The 19662-nt window shown below is 47.1% G+C and overlaps 1 protein-coding gene across 2 annotated transcripts in view; it reads left to right on the top strand.

Moving 5' to 3' along the window:
• The first annotated feature begins 3249 nt into the window (after positions 1-3249).
• Positions 3250-19662, top strand: part of gna12a (guanine nucleotide binding protein (G protein) alpha 12a) — a 133614-nt gene continuing 117201 nt past the window's right edge. For both annotated transcript variants that reach the window (XR_005463388.1, XM_038819499.1), the window contains exon 1: positions 3250-4272. Coding sequence is in view for 1 of the 2 variants with exons in the window: in XM_038819499.1 (XP_038675427.1) it covers positions 4000-4272 (273 nt within the window). In the remaining variant the exon portion in view is untranslated. The remainder of the gene's footprint in view (positions 4273-19662) is intronic.

The raw sequence follows: 19662 nt of genomic DNA, 5'->3' as shown, positions 1-19662 counted from the left end.
TTGGTGGCCAGTATGCATGCTGGCATAATATGGGCATACTGGGCAGCACTGTAGCACAAGTGAATAGCAGCACTGTGGTTTCACAGCGACAGGGGCCTAGGTTTGATTCCCCGCTGGGTCACTGTCTGTGCGGAGTTTGCACATTTTCCCCGTATCTGCGTGGGTTTCCTCTGGGTGTCTGGTTTCCTCCCACAGCCCAAAAACGTGCAGGTTAGGTGGGTTGGCCATGATAAATTGCCCTTAGTGACCAAAAAAGATTAGATGGGGTTATTGGGTTACGGGGATAGGGTGGAAGTGAGGGCTTAAATAGGTCAGTGCAGACTCGATGGGCCGAATGGCCTCGTTCTGCACTGTATGTTCTATGTGGTGCAGGATGGGGGGGCAGGGGAGAAAGGGTAGGGGGTTACGGGTCTGTGGGACGGGGGTTGATGCCAGGGGCAAAGTGCCTCCTCCTCAACCTGGCCACCCTGAGGAGGTTGTGCAGTTTTTTCCGGCACTATAGGCCGGTTCGGATGGTGTTGCTGGTGGCACTGACGCCTCTGCCACCTGCACCCAGGCACGGCAACAGCAGTGCTGGCAGCCACCTTCCCGGGTCACGGTACAGGGTGGCCTGCCTCTCCTCCGCCATGTACAGAAGTGTCACCGGCTCCGCGTCCGTGAATTTTGGCACTGTGCGAATCCAGCAGCTTCTCATTGGAATCGATTATGTTCCAAGTGACGGTGCTAGCCCCTTGACATCGCTGAATCAGTCTAGGTGCGGCGCCAATATTGCTGTTGTGGAAGTCCACGAATCCTGCCCCAGCGTCAACACTTAGTCTAGCAGTGCGAATCCAGCTGAAGAATTTTAAAATTGCTGAATTGGGAACCAATGTAGGTTGCTGATTACAGGGTGATAAATGAAAGGGACTTGGTGCAAGTTAAAACAGGGACAGGAGAGTTTTGGATGATGTCAAACTTAGAGGATGAAATGTGGGAAGCTGTCTCAGAGTGAATTAGAGTAGTCAAGTGCAAAGAAAGATTTTAATTTATATAACATCTTTCACAGCCATCAGACATCCCAAAGCGCTTTATTTTTGAAGTTTTGTCAGTGTTGGAACGTAGGAATCGCAGCAGGCAATTCACACACAGCAAGCTCCCACAAACAGAAATGTGATAATTACCAGAAAATGTGTTTTCGCAGTGAGGCTTGAAGGATAAACACTGGCCACGACACAGGGGATAACTAAATAGTGCCATGGAATTTTATTCCGTGCACCCGAGACGGTCGATGGGTGCCACAGTTTAGCACCTCATCTGAAAGATAGTGGGCGCGATTCTCCGCCCCCCACGACGGGTCGGAGAATAGCGGGAGAGCCTTCCCGACATTTTTCCCGACCTCCCGCTATTCTCCCCCCCCCACGAATCACTGCTCGCCGTTTTTTTACAGCGAGCAGCGATTCTTCCTGATCTGATGGGCTGATTTCCCAGGCCTTTACGGCCGTTTTCACAAATTTAAACACACCTGCTATCACAGTTCGTGAAAACGGCCGCAAAGTGCCGTTCTGCACAACCATGCCACCGATTGGCACGGCCGTGGAGCGGCCGTGCCAAGGGTGGCATGGGCCCGCGATCGGTGCCCACCGATCGCGGGCAGCGGGTCTGATTCCCGCGCACTCTTTGTCCCACCGCCGCACCACAGGATCAGTCCGCGGGGCGGCTGAGGGGCATGACGGACCGCGCATGCAAGGGTTTGACGCACATGCGCGATGGCATCATCCGCGCATGCGCGGGTTGGAGCCGTCCAACCCCGCATGCGCGGCTGACGTCATCGTGCGCGTCAGCCACCGTGAGTCTTGGCGGCCGAGCTTAGCGAACGTTCGCTAAGCCCGCGCTGCCGTTCTTCCCGGGGCCGTGATGCTAACCCCGACCGGGGGGGGGGTGAATCGGGTCCCGGGAGGGGGCGCAGAGTCTGCCGTGAAACACGGCCGGTTTCACGGCAGCCTTTACGACTCTCCGCATTGGCGAAGAATCATAAAGGCTGCCATGGGACAGGCCGTGACCCACGGCAGCCTTCACGGCCACTTCCGGGGCCGATTCTCCCCCCCCCCCCCCGTGCGGGGCTAGGAGCGCGGCCCCGTGCGTCACGGCCTTGACGACTCAAGCGTCACGGTGGCTGACGTGGCCAATGATGCCAGCCGCGCATGCGCAGGTTGGCCAACGCCAACCCGCGCATGCGCAGTTGGCGTCTTTCTCCTCAGCCGCCCGGCAAGACGTGGCGGCTTGATCTTTCCGGGCGGCGGAGGGGAAAGAGTGCATCTATTTTAGACGCTGGCCCGACGATCGGTGGGCACCGATCGCGGGCCTGTCCCCTCCCGAGTACAGTTGTGGTGCTCCCGTGCCAATCGGGCCCCCAGATGCCCCAAACGGCATCTGCCGCCCGTTTCACGACGGCAGCGAGCAGGTGTGTTTGCTGCCGTGTTGAAACGGGCGTGAAGGCCCGGCCGCTCGGCCTCGGAGAATCGGCGCTCGCCGTAAAAACCGGCGAGCGGCGATTCGTGCCGTGGTTCGGGCGTGGGGGGAGGTGGTAGAATAGCGGGAGGGTGTGAAAAATGTCGGGAGGCCCTCCCGCTATTCTCCCAACCGGCGTAGGGGGCGGAGTAAGCACCCAGCATCTCTGACCATGCGACGCTCCCTTAGCACTGCACTGGATCATGTGCTCAAGTCCTGAGACATCAACCCACAACCTCCTGACTCAGAAGCAGAAAATGACAAAAGCGTAAAAACAAAACATGAACATAGTAATGGGCAGGGGGGGGGAAATCCTTTGCTCCATCCAAACCCTCCCACACAGCTGTATATCTTCTATTATCACAATATGAACACTTCCCATCCCGCCCAAAAGTCAAAAAAAGATCTCTTGGTTAAAAGTCAGATCAAATCTGCGATTGCTATCTACATCCCCTCTGTGCTCTCATGAGTAATGGGAGGAATTCTAAACACAGAGCAGATGTTTGGAAGTGCAATTATTTGAATGCCATTGTTGGGAGGATTGTCTCCTCTCAGCTTCAATTTCTGCTCAATCAACAGCTGGACAGAGGAAAGCTAGAGGGGCGGGGTCAGGTGGGCGGGGGTTGGATGATTGACAGGGCTTTGGCCACTTGGAAGCAGGTTCCGCGCCTGATTGATGGCGAGTCTGCTGATCCTATTGGCTGAACCGATGAAGGCCGTGGCTGCGGCCCGGTGATTGACCACAACTTGAGGCGGCGACAGCTTCATCCCGGGTGTGGCATGGGCCCCTGCCGGGATCTGACTGATGGGTGCACCCTCTGAACGATTACTGGATCTGTCATTGACATTGTCCTGATTGAAATGTACAGGCAAATGAACAAAGAACAGAATCGACACTCACCGCCCTTGTCTCACCGCTTGAATAAAGGGCCGGACCGCAGCGCTATCCAATCGATGAAAGGAGCGCGTTTGATGGACGGCGGAGGGAACCAATGCTACGGTTCAACGAGCCGGAAGCTGGCGATTGACAGGCCGCTGGGCCAACCGGAAGTTAGAGGGCGAGGTTGTGGCTCCGCCCCTCTATCCGATTGACAGGCTGCTGGGCCCATTGGAAGTTAGAACGCCAGGTTTGCGCGCCGCCCCTCTGCCCGATTGACGGCGCGTTCGCCGAATGAACGATGGGGTAGACGACGGTTGGCAGGCGAGGGAGCCAATCAGGGAGCGGTTCCAACGAGCAGCCCCGCCCGCTCGAGCCGGCCTGCCCACGCCCCCCGCCCCCGCCCTCTGCTGAAGTTTTCGTCCCTCAGACGGGGAATGAATGGGGGGTGCCGGTGGGTTTGGCGTTGAGAGATCGCGCGGGGCGGCCGGACGGAGGGATTTGAAGCGACCCCTTTTTATTTAAGATTTATTCATCGGTTGTTGAGTTGTGTTTTTAATCCCCCCCCCCTCGCCGGGTAGTGTGTGTGTGTCGGGGCGCGGCTCTTCGTTGCTGAGGTGCCGCCGACCGAGACGATGGCCGAGCTGGTGCAGCGCCTGGGCGCTTGTTTCCCGGCCTGTCAGTCCAGCCAGAGCGAGCGGGCTCAGCGCCGGCGGAGCCGCGAGATCGACGCCTTGCTGGCCCGCGAGAGGCGCTACGTCCGGCGGCTCGTCAAGATCCTGCTGCTCGGCGCCGGCGAGAGCGGCAAAAGCACTTTCCTCAAACAGATGAGGATCATTCACGGCAGAGACTTCGACAGCAAAGCGCTGGAGGAGTTCCGGGACACCATCTTCGAGAATGTTATCAAGGTATTCTATCAAGGCAAACCTATTCTGAGGGAGGGTTACCACACTCCTGGTCCTTGGTTAGCATCGAAGACTGAGTAATTTCCCCCTCCACACATACTAAGTTTAAAAAGGGCGTTAGGACGATGTTGTCCAGTGGTCCCCCTCATTTGTTGACTTGCAAGTTGGAATAGAAAGTCGCATTTGCATTGTTGTTTGATCTGTGTCGATGCTTTTTAAAGACTTGTCAGTTCCAGTGGAAATGGGTTTGCACATGTCTCTTTCCCCCCCTGTTGAAATGTATACATTGTGAACATCTGGTAAAAGGCATCAGATTTGTTCACCCCCCCCCCCCCCCGTGAGTCTTGTCAGTGTTTTCCCTTTGTGATCAGCTGAAGGGAGCGTTAACACTCACGCTCCGCTCCCCTGAGTGTGTGCCCAGTTAAAATGATAAACCCGTACCGTACACTGATTTATTCAACAAATTATTATTTAACAAGCGGGAAAGGATTCAGTGGACTTTTGTCATTATAGCATGTTTGGTATTTAATGAGTTATAGATGCAGTTACAGATGTGTCTGTATTGCGATTCTGACATGGGAATACCTATCTATTGCTCCTGCAGACACTTAATTCAATGTTTTGGTCGAGAAGATGAGGTACATCAAGGTGTTTGCATGTTAAACGTGGATTTTATAATCCTCTAAGGGTTGGTGTGTACTTTATTTGGAATATGAGCTTGCAGTTTCTAGACAGTGCTTTCCTGTTACAGGAGAGAAGTACATTATTCTGAGCTGTATTTTTGAATTTCTGACATTGAATCACAATCCAGTTATCACAATTTTCTGTTGAATTAATGTGAAAACATTTTTTTACTCAATGATATTATGCGATTCACTTATGAAAAGTTCACATTTAAAGTATCTTCACTTTTTCAGTTTCTTAAATTTTTTGTAGCAAAACCGTCAATACATTCTGTAAGCAGGGCAGCACGGTGGCCTAGTGGTTAGCACAACCGCCTCACAGCGCTGAGGTCCCAGGTTCGATCCTGGCTCTGGGTCACTGTCAGTGTGGAGTTTGCACATTCTCCCCGTGTCTGCGTGGGTTTCGCCCCCACAACCCAAAAATGTGCAGAGTAGGTGGATTGGCCACGCTAAATTGCCCCTTAATTGGAAAAAATAATTGGGTAATCTAAATTTATATAAAAAAAAGAATACATTCTGTAAGTAATCCTCTTATGATTTAACACGGTAAAAGACAATCAATTTTCTTTCCTGATTCAAGGAAATGGATTGAAAGTGAATTGCCTCTTGAGGGCCTAGTGACATTTCACTTTATTTTATTCATTCACGGGATGTGGGTATCGCTGGCTAGGCCTGCATTTATTGCCCATCCTAGTTGCCCTTTAGAAAGTGTTGGTGAGCTGTCTTCTTGAATCACTGCAGTCCCTGAGGGTTGGTGCACCCACAATGCTGTAAGGGAGGGAATGTCGAGATTTCGACCCAGCGACAATGAAGGAACGAACATATACTTCTAAATCAGGGTGGTTGAGATATATCCCAGTGAAGAAGAAGGATTCTAGGCATGGGATAAATCAACCATGGTTAACCAAGGAAGTTAAGGATAGTGTTAAACTAAAAGAAAAAACTTATAATGTAGCAAAGATTATTGGTAAGCCAGAGGATTGGGAAAGTTTTAAAAACCAACGAAAGATGACCAAAAAATAATGGAGGAAAAAGATAAACTGAGGGTAAACTAGCAAATAATGTAAAAACTGACAGTAAGACCTTCTTTAAATATATAAAAGGGAAGAGAGGCCAAAGTGAACATTGCTCCCTTGGAGAACATGACTTGGGGAAATAATAATGGGAAACCAGGAAATGGCAACCAAGCTAAACAAATAATTTACTTTGCCGCAGAAGGCTGTGGAGGCCAAGTCACTGAGTGTCTTTAAGACAGAGATAGATAGGTTCTTGATTAATAAGGGGTTCTGGGGCGAAGGCAGGAGAGTGGGGATAAGAAACATATTAGCCATGATTGAATGGCGGGCAGATTTGATGGGCCGAATGGCCTAATTCTGCTCCTGTGTGTTATGGTGAGTGACTTGGATTGGATTTGTTTTATTTAACTGTACCGGGATACAGAGAAAAACATTGTTTTGCATACAGTCCAGGCACATCATTCCATACATGATGAAGGGGCTGGTTTAGCACTGGGCTCTACAGCTAGCTTGTAATGCAGAACAAGGCCAGTAGCGCGGGTTCAATTCCCGTACCATCCTCCCCGAACAGATGCCGGAATGTGGCGACTAGGGGCTTTTCACAGTAACTTCATTGAAGTCTACTTGTGACAATAAGTGATTATTATTATTATTATTATTATTAGCTGACAAAACATCTGGCATAAATACACAATGTAAATACGTAGATACAGGCATCGGGTGAAGCATACAGGAGTACAATACTACTCAATAGAGGCTTGAAGAGATCAGATCAGTCCAGACAAGGTTCATTCAGGAGTCTGGTAACAGCGGGGAAGAATCTGTTTTGGAATCTGTTAGTGTGTGTTCTCAGAAGTGTATCTTCTGCCCGATGGAAGAAGCTGGAGTATAGAGAGTATAGTAGGGGGGCTAAGTACTTGGAGGGGAATCTCCAGGTCATGGGGTTCCCAGGTCTAGCACAGCGGTAGGGTCCCTGGTTCGATTCCAGGCTTGGGTCACTGTCTATGCGGAGTCTGCACGTTCTCCCTGTGTATACGTGGGTTCCTCTGGGTGCTCTGGTTTCCTCCAACAAGTCCCGAAAGATGTGCCCGTTAGGTAATTTGGACATTCTGGATTCTCCCTCTTTGTACCGAAAGGCGGCCGGAGTGTGGCGACTAGGGGCTTTTCACAGTAACTTAATTGCGGTGTAAGCCTACTTGTGACAATAATATTATTATCTGTTGCTCTTATCCTTGGTCGTCGTGGGCTTGGAAGGCACTACCGAAGGAACGTTGGTGAGTTCCTGCAGTGCCTCTTGTAGATGGTGCACATGGCTGTCACTGTTTGTTAGAGATAGAGGGATTGAATGAATGTTTGGGGAATGGGCAGCAATCAAGCGGGCTACTCTGTCCTGGATGGTATTGAGCATCTTGCACTCATCCAGGCAAGTGGAGAGTATTCCATTACACTCCTGACTTGTGCCTTGTCGATGGTGGACAGGTTTTGGGGGGCCAGGAATGAGTTACTCACCAAAAGATTACTAGCCTTTGACCTGCTCTGATAGCCACAGGTATTATTCTAGCTAGTACTGTTCAGTTCTGGTCAATGGTAACCCACAAGATGTTGATAGTGGAGGATTCAGTGATGCTAATGCCATTGACTGTCAAGGAGCGATGGTTTGATTCTCTCTTATTGGAGATGATCATTGAGTGGCACTTGTGAATGTTACTTGCCAGCTCAAGCCTGGATATTATCCAGGTCTTGCTGCATTTGAACATGGACTGCTTCAGTATCTAAGGAGTCGTGAGTGGTGCCGAACATTGTGCAGTCATCTGTGAACATCCCCGCTTCTAACCCTATGATGGATAGAAGGTCATTGAAGATGGTTGGGCCTCGAACACTACCCTGAGAAACTCCTGAAGCGATGTCCTGGAGCTGAGATGATCGACTTCCAACCATCTTCCTTTGTGCCAGGTATGAGTCCAACCACAGGCAAGTTTTCCCCATGATTCCCATTGACTACAGTTTCGTAAAGGCTCTTGATGCCACACTCAGTCAATGCTGCCTTGATGTCAAGGGTAGTCACACTCGCCTCACCTCTGGCCTTCGGCTGTTTTTGTCCATGTTTGAACCAAGACTGTAATGAGGTCAGGGCGCCGGTGCCCTGTTGGAACCCAAACTGAGCATCCACACTGCACGTTATTGCTGAGTAAGTGCCACTTGATAGTTACATAGATGAGCCTTTCCATTACTTTAATGATCAGGAGTCGACTTACAGGTAGTAATTGGCTGTGGCAATTTTCCACATTGCTGGGTAGATGCCAGTATTTTAGCTATAATGGAACAGCTTGGCTAGGGGTGCAGCAAGTTCTGGAGCACACATCTTCAGAATTATTGATGGAATGTTGCCAGGGCCCATGGCCTTTGCAGTCTCCATTGCCTTCAGCTGTTTCTTGATGTTGAGGTGATTGAATCGAATTGGCGGAAGACTGACATCTATGATGCTGTGGACCTCTGGAGGAGGATCATCCACTCTGCACTTCTGGCTGTAGATTGTTGGGAATGCTTCAGCCTTATCTTTTGCACAGATGTGCTGAGCTCCTCCATTGTTGAGGATGGGATATTAGTGGAGTCTCCTCTTCCAGTGAGTTGTTTAATTGTGCACCACCATTCATGACTCTATGTGGCAGAACTACAGAGCTTAGATCTGATCTGTTAGCTGTGGGACCGCTTAGCTCTGTCCATCACTTGCTGCTTATGTTGTTTGGCATGCAAGTAGTCCTGTTTTGTAGCTTCACCAGGTTGACACCTCATTTTTTGGCATGCCAGGTGTTGCTCCTGGCATGCTCTCCTGCACTCTTCATTGAACCAGGGTTGATCCCCTGGCTTGATGGTAATGGTAGAGTGGGGGAAATGCCGGGCCATGAGATTACAAATTGTGGTTGAATACAATTCTGCCGCTGCTGATGGCCTATAGTGCCTCATGGATTTCCAGTCTTGAGTTGCTAGATCTGTTCAAAGTCTATTCCATTTAGCACGGTGATAGTGCCACACAACACAATATCCTCAATGTGAAAACAGGATTACATCTTCACAGGGACTGTGCGGTGGTCTCTCCTACCGATACTGTCATGGACAGGTGCATCTGTGGCAGGCAGATTGGTGAGGATAAGGCCAAGTCTGTTTTACCCTCTTGTTGGTTCCCTCACTACCTGCTGCAGTCCCAGTTTAGTAGTCATGTCCATTAGCACCCGGCCAATTCAGTCTGTGATGGTACTACCAAACCATTGTTGTTGATGGACATTGAAGTCCCCCCCCAGAGTACATTCTGTGTCCTTGCCAACTCAGTGCTTCCTCCAAGTGGTGTTCAAAGTGGAGAGTACTGATGTATCAGCTGGGGGGGGGGGGGCAGAAACAGTACGTGGTAATCAGCAGAAGGTTCCCTTACCCAGGTTTGAGATTTCATGGGGTCCAGAGGCAATATTGAGGACCTCCAGGATAACTCCCCCAAATATACCACGTCTCACCCACCTTTTGCTGCGTTTGTGCTGCCGGTGAGACAGGACCGACCCAGAATAGTGACGGTGGCGTTTGGAACATTATCTGATTATCTGTAAGATATTATTCCGTGAGTATAATGTCAGGCTATTGCTTAACTAGTCTGTGGGACAATTCTCTCAATTTTTGAACAAGCCCCAGGTGCTTAGCATGGGGGTCTTTGTTAGTGTCGACAGGGCAGGGTTTGACCATTGTCGTTTCCAGTACCTAGGTCAATGCCAGGTGTTCGTCCGGCTTCATTCCTTTGTTTTTCTTCATAGCATTTGAATACACTGCGTAGCTTGGACACCATTTCAGTGCAGTCAAATGTAGGCCAGACCAAGGTAAGGACAGCTGATTTCCATCCCTAAAGGAACATTAGTGAACCAGATGGATTTTTACAACAATCGACAATGGGTTCATAGTTGGCATTTGATTTCTGTTGAGTTTTTGAATTGAATTTCTATTTTCAAATTTTTATTGAGTTTTAAAATTCCCGGGATTCGACAACCCAGCCCCCTAGAAGATTACTTGTCCAGTGACAGCACCATTGTGCCACCGCCTCCCACTTTCGCAGATGTGATTTGACTACCCAAATTTTCAAGTAACTTGGATGTTTCAACATTTTTAATAGCAGCTTGTTAAAGTGACTGTTAATATTAGTACCTTTCCTATATTGAGAAACCTAGGCAAAAGACTGTGTCGGGTACCACCAAGATTTGAAAAAGATGAGGCAGAACAAGTAAATTGAGAAATGAAGGTAGTATAATGCCGGATCTGGATTTTTAAATTCCCGTATGTTGTTGACGGCAAGGTTGCGTTTTAATGTTCAAGGGCTGTGGAGGGGCTAGCTGTTGCAACAGAACTTTATTTCAGCAAAGTGAAATTGCAGAAAGAGCACGTGTATCACATCTTTGGAAGAAAAAGAAGAAATATCAGAGGAGCGTTACCGGAAACACTGATTTATGGTGACATGATATTTTAAATTGCAAGAGATTCTGAAAAATTTCCGTTCGTTTGAAGATCGAATTTTGACATTTAATCCTTATGAAACTTGTGATTAAATGGCCTTGGCAATGACCCAGAATAGAACATAGAATGATACGGCACAGCGGATGGCCATTTGGCCCTTTTGTGTTTCTTTTTTTAAATTTAGAGTACTCTATTCAATTAAGGGGCAATTTAGCACGGCCAATCCACCTAGCCTGCTCACTTTGGGTTGTGGGGGCGAAACCCACGCAAACACAGGGCAGTGACCCAGAGCTGGGATCGAACCTGGACCTCGGCGCCGTGAGGCAGCAGTGCTAACCACTGCGCCACCGTGCTGCCCGGCCTTTTGTGTTTCTCCTGGTCCTTTTGAAAGCAATCAAATTAGTTCCACTCCCTGCTCTTTTTCCATAGTCCAGCAAAATATTTCCCTTGAAATATTTATTCATTTCCCCTTTGAAAGTTTTTGTATTTGCATTTACCCTCCTTTCGATACATTCCAAATCGTTTCACCTCTGGTTCTTTTGCCAATTACCCTAAATATGTATCAGCTTCTTGGAACAGTTTCCTCCGTATTTACTCTAAAATAATTTGAACACCTCTCTCCTCTTGACCTTTTCTGCTCCAGAATTTTGATGTAATAATTTAGTAAATTTCCCTGTGTACCCTCTCCCAAGTTCATGACATCCTTCTAATGTATGAATAAAAAGAGTAAGGCGGGCGGCAAGGTGGCACAGTGGGTTAGCACTGCTGCCTACGGCGCTGAGAACCCGGGTTCAATCCTGGCCCCAGGTTACTGTCTGTGTAGTGTGCACATTCTCCCCATGTCTGCGTGGGTTTCACCCCACAACCCAAAAATGTGCAGAGTAGGTGGATTGGTCACGCTAAACTACCCCTTAATTGAAAAAAAGAATGCGTACTCCAGCTTGTGTAAAGGAAATATTGATTGACATGCAACAAGCCTTTCATCGTCTCAGTCGAAGAGTGTGTGAAAGGTGGAAGAGCTTCCACAAATCTGAAAGCAGCAGTGTTACTCTTTAAAATGTTTATTCTAGATCTAAGTTCTGTTGAGAAGGCAAGAAGCTTGAAAGGGAATCCAAACATCTTGTAGGGAACTTTAACAAGTGTAAGTTTTCCACTTGAGACAAGGAAGCAGTGAGGCTAAAAATGTCAAAAGATGAACAACTAAAAGTGAAGCCAATTCGAAAATTTAACCTTTTCTTATGAGTACTAACTGCTATTTCTTTAAATCACATTAATTAAAAGGTCAGACTGGCTGAGGAAAATATAATTCAATATTAACTGGTAGAGAAGAAAAATATGTACAGATCATTTGGTTTTGCTGAGTGACAAAGTTTATTTTTAATAAACTGAAATTTACAATGATAATGTTGTGGAAGTATGTAAGTAAAATAAAATATCTCAAGTTAATGCAGTAAGCTATTGACATGGAATAATCGATGTTTATGGTGCTGAACAGCTGCATCAGGAATAAAAGCAAAATCTAGCTGTCTCGAGGCTCAGCTGGTAATAGGCAAAAGATACCTAGAGGGATTACCTTTTATTCAGATTATTGTAGGAGAGCATATGTTTGCTTTATTTTCCTGGGTATTTTTAGTAATTTTACTAATTACTTGGAGATCCTTATCTGTGCCTTTATTACTTTCTTAGGCTTGACAATTCCCACGCTCTCCTGGCCAGCCTGCATAAGCTTGATCTCGTCAAAAACTTGCCTGTCCGAATACTAACCCTCACAAAGGCCTGTTCCACCATCACCCCTCTATTTGTTAACCTGGCTTTGGCACCCAATCCAACAATATCTCATTTTTAAAACCCTCATCCTTGTTTCATATCCTTCCATGACCTCATCCCTCCACTTAAACCTCCTCCAGTACTGTAATCCTCTTGAGATCTCCACGCTCCATCAATTCTGGCCTTCTTGCATAACCTGATGTTAATGGCTCCAACATTGAGGCTTTGTTTCTGGTTTGCTTTAGGCCTAAACACTTTACTTCATTATTTACGACATCCTTAAAATCTAACGTCTGTTGACTAAGATTTTGGTGAGCTGTCCAATTCTTCAATATGTACCTCTCGGTGTCAAATCTTTCTGACAATGCTCCAATGAAGCACCTGAGATCTTTTCCTGCTTTAAACTGTTTTTTAAATGCAAGTTGTCAGGTAAAGTAGGCCATATTCAAGGGGAATACTGAGTTAGGATCACCTCAGCCAGGGCAGAGTTTCTTCTGCTTTTTAAAAAAAACTGTATCCCTCAGTTTACGAGTGAAAAATCAGCCAGAGGCCCTTTTATTGTTATGATGCAAAGTATGTGTGCATTTCCACAAATAAACATTGGGTGAGGACACTCCCTACATTCAGATACTTGCTTGCATTCATTGTGCAAGTGTGTGAATTACCACTTTAGCAAGGTGTGAAAGGGGCAGCACTGTGGTTAGCACTATTGCTTCACAGCACCAGGGTCCCAGGTTCGATTCCCGGCTTGGGTCACTTTCTGTGCAGGTTTGCACGTTCTCCCTGTGTCTGCATGGGTTTCCTCCGGGTGCTCCGATTTCCTCCCACAAGTCCCGAAAGACGTGCTGTTAGGTGAATTGAACATTCTGAATTCTCCCCCTGTACACCCGAACAAGTGCCAGAATGTGGCGATTAGGGGCTTTTCACAGTAACTTCATTGCAGTGTCAATATAAGCCTACTTGTGACAATACAGATTATTATCAGGGTATCAAAGCAACATTTGATCGAGTATGCCATTAAGGAGCCCTACCTACACTGGAGTCAATGGGAATCGGGGGGGGGGGGGAACTGCTGATTGGAGTCATACCTGGCACAAAGGAAGATGGTTGTGGTGGTTGGAGGTCAGTCATGTCTGCAGGAGTTCTTCAGGGTAACTTTCTAGGCCCAACCATCTTCAGCTGCTTCATCAATAACCTCCGTTCCATCTTAAGGTCAGAAGTGGGGATGTTCACCGATTAACTGCACAATGTTCAGTACCATTCGCGACTCCTCGTAATGAAGCAGCCCCTGTCCAAATGCAGCAAGAACTCGACAATATCCAGGCTTGGGCTGGCAACCTGCATTCGTGCCACACAAGTTCCAGGCAATGACCATCTCCTACAAGAGCTCTCTCTCACTCGCACTCGCTCTCTCTCTCTCTCTCTCTCCTCTCTCTCTCTCTCTCTCTCTCACTCTCTCTCTCTCCTCACTCTCTCTCTCTCTCTCTCTCTCTCTCTCTCTCTCTCTCTCTCTCTATCTCTCTCTCTCTCTCTCTCTCTCTCTCTCTCTCTCTCTCTCCTCTCTCTCCCCCCCCCCCCCGCTCCCCAATGCAGATGCAAGCCAGTTCTTGCACCTACAAGGCACAAGTTAGAAGTGTAATGGAATACTCTCCACTTGCCTGGATGAGCAGCTCCAACAACACTCGAAGCTCACCATCACCCTGGACAAATTATCCCTCTTGATTGCTTCCCCTTCCACAAAAATTCAAACCCTCCACCAGCGACGAACAGTGGCAGCATTGTATACCATCTACAAGATGCACGGCAGTAACTCACCAAGTTTCCTTCGACTGCCCTTTCCAAACCCACAACTGCTACCATCTAGAAGGACAAGAGCAGCAGATATTGGAAACCCCACCATGCCGTGACTTGGAAATATATCTCTCCCTAATGGCACTGTGGGTGTACCTACACCTTGGGAACTGCAGAGGTTCAAGAAGGCAGCTCACCACCACCTTCTGTAGGGCAGCTTGGGATGAACAATAAATGGGACCTAACCAGTGACACGCATATCCCGCACATTTAATTTTAAAAAAATTTTTTTCCGTGGCATCTTTTTTTATTTTGGGAGGAAAAGAGAATCTCAGTCCCTATTTGTCGCAATTTGCTGTTGTCATTAATTCAGAATTTTGTAGTGAGAGAGTTTTCACCTTGCATGCAGGCTATTGATATTGTTGATGAAATAAGTTTCAATGGTTAAAACGTATAATGAAATACATTTGTTCCGATGAAACTGCTGTATTACTTTATCTTCGGTGCTTTTTTACTTGTTCTAAACGATATTATTTCACAAATACGAAGAGAAGTTCATCCTTACAGTTTTGTAACAGAACTATTTTAAGTGGTTCCCCATTCCCATGTTAATGTTAGTTCATTAGAACTTTAGGAATCATTTATAATTTGTCAGAATCAATTTAAAACTAAACATGCAGTGTTTTATAACTGTTTTTTGATGCATAAAATCATGTACCATCACTAATGCTATTTTGAGATTTGTAGTTTTCTTTTATGTAGTCAACCTGCTGTTAACATCGTTCCTCCTTTGAAAATCAAGACAAACTCTTTGAAAGGAAATGTTCAATGTGATTTTCAGTGGTCGTTAACAAAGATTAAAATATTTTCTTCTTTGATCTTTGGATGGTAATGCAAATCACAGTGACAATTGTTGCTCAACCTTAGTTGCTCTGAGAATGGAGTAGTGAACCTTCTCCTTTACTCATTGGAGTTCTTGTGGTGATGATGTGGATAGGAAGAGTCCAGAATACTAACTGAAGCAATGACATTGCATGTCCCTATCAGGGATGTTTGTGACTTGGAGGTGATGGTGTTTCCACAGACTTATGACTTTTATTCGTGATGATAGAGGTTGCAGAGGAAGGAGATGCTGTCAGTGGTTTGGTCAGTAGCTGCAGTACATCCTGTAGATCAGTGCTTCTCAAAGTGTGGTACGCGTACCGGTGCCGGTACTCGAGCCATCGTCTGCCGGTACTTGGAGTGTTTCCAGAAAAGAAAGAGACAGTAATCCTGGATTGGCTTGTTTTGCTTACCGGTCCCTGGCACATTGAAAAAAAACTGCCGGTACACCACATCAGATAGTTTGAGATGCACTGCTGTAGATAATACATATTGCAACAATTGTGCACTGGTTGTGGATATTGTGTCCTGTGTTGGATTGAACTGCTCTGTCCTGGTCAGTTTTGAGTTTCCTAAGAAGAGGCTTTTTTGATGGTTTGAAGGTGAGAACTTATTGCGTCATACCCAGTCTGTGCTCTGCTCCTCCAGTTATGATGTAGATTTGGGAGGTCTGTGGGATGCTAATTGCAAAGGGCTTGCCGATGGTGATGCTTTCGAAGTTAATGGGGGAAATAATGTTTTTTCCTTGTTTTCTAGATGCTCATTAACTGGCAGGTGTGTAGCATGAATATTAACTGCCATTTGGAAGCCCAAGTTGGAAGTTGTTAAGGTCCTCACTTTAGGCTGGTGGTCGCTCCTTTATTATCACACTGGAAATAGCCCCACCTCATACTATATAATGGAGGAAAGGTTAATAATGAAGTGGCGTAAGATGCTTCCCGAGGGAAATCTTGCATATCTGAGGCTATGATGAACAAATTATTTCATAGATGTGGGCATTGCTGACTAAGCCAGCTTTTTTTTTGCCCATCCCTAAAAGAAGGGTGGGGTGTGCAGCCCTTTTGAACCACTGCAGTCATATAGTCTAGGTATACCCACAGTGCTGTTAGGAAGGGAGTTCCATGATTTTGACCCAACAACAGTTGGAAAACAGTGAAAGAATGATGATTTAGTTCCAAGTCTGGATGGTGTGTGGATGTGGCAGCACGGTGGCGCAGTGGGTTAGCCCTGCTGCCTCTCGCACCGAGATCCCCTTGTTCGATCTCGCTCTAGGTCACTGTCCATGGTGGAGATTTGCACATTCTCCCCATGTTTGCGTGGATTTCTCACCCACAACCCAAAAATGTGCAGGATAGGTGGATTGGCCACACTAAATTGCCCCTTAATTGGAAAAAATGAATTAGGTACTATAATTTTTTTTTAAAAAGGGTGGTGTGTGGCTTGGAGGGGAACTTGCAGGTCGCGGTGTTTCCATGTGTCTGCTGCCCTAGCCCTTCTAGAGGGTAGAGGACATAATTTTGGAAGGTGCTGTGGAAAGAGACTGATGAGTTACTGCAGTGTATCTTGTATACTGTACACACTGCTGCCACGACATCATCATGAATGGGATGCCAGTTGCACAATGGAGGGCTCCCGTTCGGGAACTGCATTTTTGGGCTTTAAGCCAGTCCCAGGGCCCACAGAGGCGGCAAAAGCAGGGAGAAGGCACAGTAACCGGAAAAATGTCGAGGGTGAGCAAAAAAAACGGCTGTAAAAAAACCCAAAAAAAACAGCTGAATGTCCGTCGGGGAGTGGAAATGTCACCAAGGAAAATGGAGGCTGGAGCACCAGGGGAGGCTGAATTGCTTACGGCTGAAGAAATGACTAAGGTAATGACTGCGGAATTCGAGAAGGTAGTTTACAAATACATGGAGACAATGAGTAGGGTTTTGAGTGTGCTGGGTGGAGGAGGCGATTTCCCCGGTGACGGTGGCGAGTGCAGTGGCGAAGGTGCGGGAGCAAGGGGAGGCGCTGAAGGAAGTGGAGGAGACATTATTGCAGCTCGTGATCAACTTAGGTCGATGGAGAATGAGATGCGGAAGGTGATGGAATTAACAAGGATCTGCGAGGAAAAATGGAAGACCTGGAAAACAGATCCAGGCGACAGAATTTGAGGATTGTATGGGCTGCCCGAAGGAGTTGAAGGACCGAGGCCGACTGAGTATTTTCCGCGATGCTGGGCGAAACTATTGGGGGAGGGGAGGAACCCTCCCAATATGAACTGGATCGGGTCCATCGGTCGTGAGGCCTGTACCAAAGGCGAGTGAGCCGCCAAGGGTAGTGACTCTGTGCTTCTGTAGGTACAGGTTAAGGAGAAGGTCCCTTGCTGGCCAAGCAGAAGCGGGTGGTGCAGTGGGCTGGAACTGTATATGTGTTATACCAGGACTTTACGATGGAGCTGGCCGAGGAGCGAGCTGTCTTCAACCGGGTGAAGAGGCACTGTACATTAGCAAGGTACAGTGCAGCATTGTATATCCAGCGAAGCTGAGGGTGACTTTCAAGCTCAAGGACTTTTATTTTGGAACGGCGGAAGCAGAGGAGAAGTTTGCAAAGGCAGAAGGACTGTGGCAGAACTGAGAAATTGAGAAATGGCCATATGCCGATGTAACCTCATGACTGTATTTTTTTCTTTTTGTTTCACTGTGTGCGGTGTATGGCTAAAGGACCAATGTTGTATATATTTGGACAAGGGAAGTGATGGGCCTTTCACTCGAAATGAGGGCTCTTTGGGGTGTAGGTGGATATGCGGGGTTTGTGTGCTAAAAGGGGATTTCTGGGCTTTCCTAGGGCTGGGCAAGGGGGAAAGGGACCCGGTCGAGGGCCTCCACGCTGGCTGGTTTAAGCCGGCCAGTGAACGGGAGTGAGGTGGGGGGAGGGGCTGCGGCCATCAGAGCCTGGCAGAACAGGTGGGAAGGAACCGAGGTTAGGGGGAGGTGTTTTACAAGAGGCAGTGGAGGGGAGGAGTTGGAGGGGGGGGGGGTGGTGTTTACAACTCTTGGGTATCATGTACGGTACTGTTTCAGAGGTTGGATGGCATTGAGTGTTGGGGGGGGGGGGGGTGGGTAGTGGACTCTATAGGTTAATGGTGACCATGGGCTGTCCCGGACTCCTTTTTCTTTTTCTCCTTTGTTTTTTATTTCCACCGTGGGAGGGTTTGTTTTATTGGATGCATATATTGACAGATGGGCCGTTGTTTGAGGTGGTGGGAGGATGGGATCATTGTTATTGTTAAGGGGATTGATTTTGTATTTGTTACCGTTTACTGTCTCTGGGTGGGGTGTAAATATTGAAGGAAAATGTGAAAATGGAGAATAAAAACATTAAAAAAAAATATATATATGAATGGGATGCCAGTCAAACTAGCTGCATTGGCCTGGATGGTGTTGAGCTTGTTGAGTATTTTTCGGACTGCACCATCCGGACAAATGAAGAGTAGTCTTTCACATACCTTTGCATCAGCCTATTGACCCCTATTGACTTCTGTTTTTGCAGGGCTGCTTGACGCCATATTTGGTTGACTGCAATCTTGATGTCTAGGGTAGTGACTTTGCTCTTCTCTGGTGTACATCTCTTGATCAAGGCCGAGCTAAGGTCTGGAGCTGAATGCTTCTAACATAATATGAACTCGGCATTTGTGAGCAGGGTATCAGTGAGGTTGTTGCTTGATGAATAACGCCTCCATCACTTTTGAGGTTGGGCGGAGGCTAATTTTGTACTTTTTTGTTGTTGATGGGGAAATGGGTAAGGAAGATTATTTTCAATGTTTCTGTCCGAATGGACTGTAAAGTATATGGTCTCTCCCCATCAAGAAGATATTTGAGCATCCTCCTCCTCCTCCTCCTCCTCCTCCTCCTCCTCCTCCCCCCCCCCCCCATCTCCTGCCCTTGCAGAGGAGATTTCCAATGTTGTAATCTCCATACAATATTTGAGACTCTGTTATCATAGTTGTTTCAGAGCTGTACATCCTCTTTTATCGAATGGTTCTGCCGGGTCCAGAAGTGTGAAGAAATTAGGTGATACTATTTATACATCTATTATGGACTTTTAAAAATTATCCTTGGAGATTCCTATTTGGTATGTTGGACGCAAATAATACCATTGCTTGCTGTGTCAGGAAACACGGGTAGTTTATGAGTAATCTATTTGTATTTGTGCTTATGAGAAACAAGGTAAAGTTTTAAATGGGTTTAATTTTACCGAAAAGTTTAGTTAGCCTCATGTTAAACAAAGGTGTTTGCATGCCAGAATTTTGGTTTCATTTTAAACTGTGCCTGCATTGTAATTAAAGGGTTTACCACCTGAAAACAAGCAGGGTTTAAAGAAAGACTAAGCTGTTGCTGAGCAACCGGGTGTGGGGGTGGGGGGCGCACCCTCGGTTAGAAAGAACTTTTGAGTTTAGTTTAAAGGAGGACAGGATCAGGGAGCTGAGAAAAGTACACTTCCCAAAGGAAGACAAAAAAGTCCAGAAACCAGGGAATTGGGTCAAATAATATGTCGCTGGAAGACAGTTAAATTAAAAGTTCAAAGAACAAGAAGTTGGACAAGTCCTGTTCAGGAGATGTGGAGATGCCGGCGTTGGACTGGGGTGAGCACAGTAAGAAGTCTTATAACACCAAGTTAATATCCAACAGGTTTGTTTCAAATCACTAGCTTTCAGAGCACAGATTCTTCCTCAGGTGAATGAAGAGATGGGTTCCAGAAACATTTATATAAACAAGTCAATGATG

Source organism: Scyliorhinus canicula, chromosome 15, assembly GCF_902713615.1.
Source record: "Scyliorhinus canicula chromosome 15, sScyCan1.1, whole genome shotgun sequence".
NCBI classification, from domain to species: domain Eukaryota; kingdom Metazoa; phylum Chordata; class Chondrichthyes; order Carcharhiniformes; family Scyliorhinidae; genus Scyliorhinus; species Scyliorhinus canicula.
This window is presented reverse-complemented; position numbering and strand designations above follow the sequence as displayed.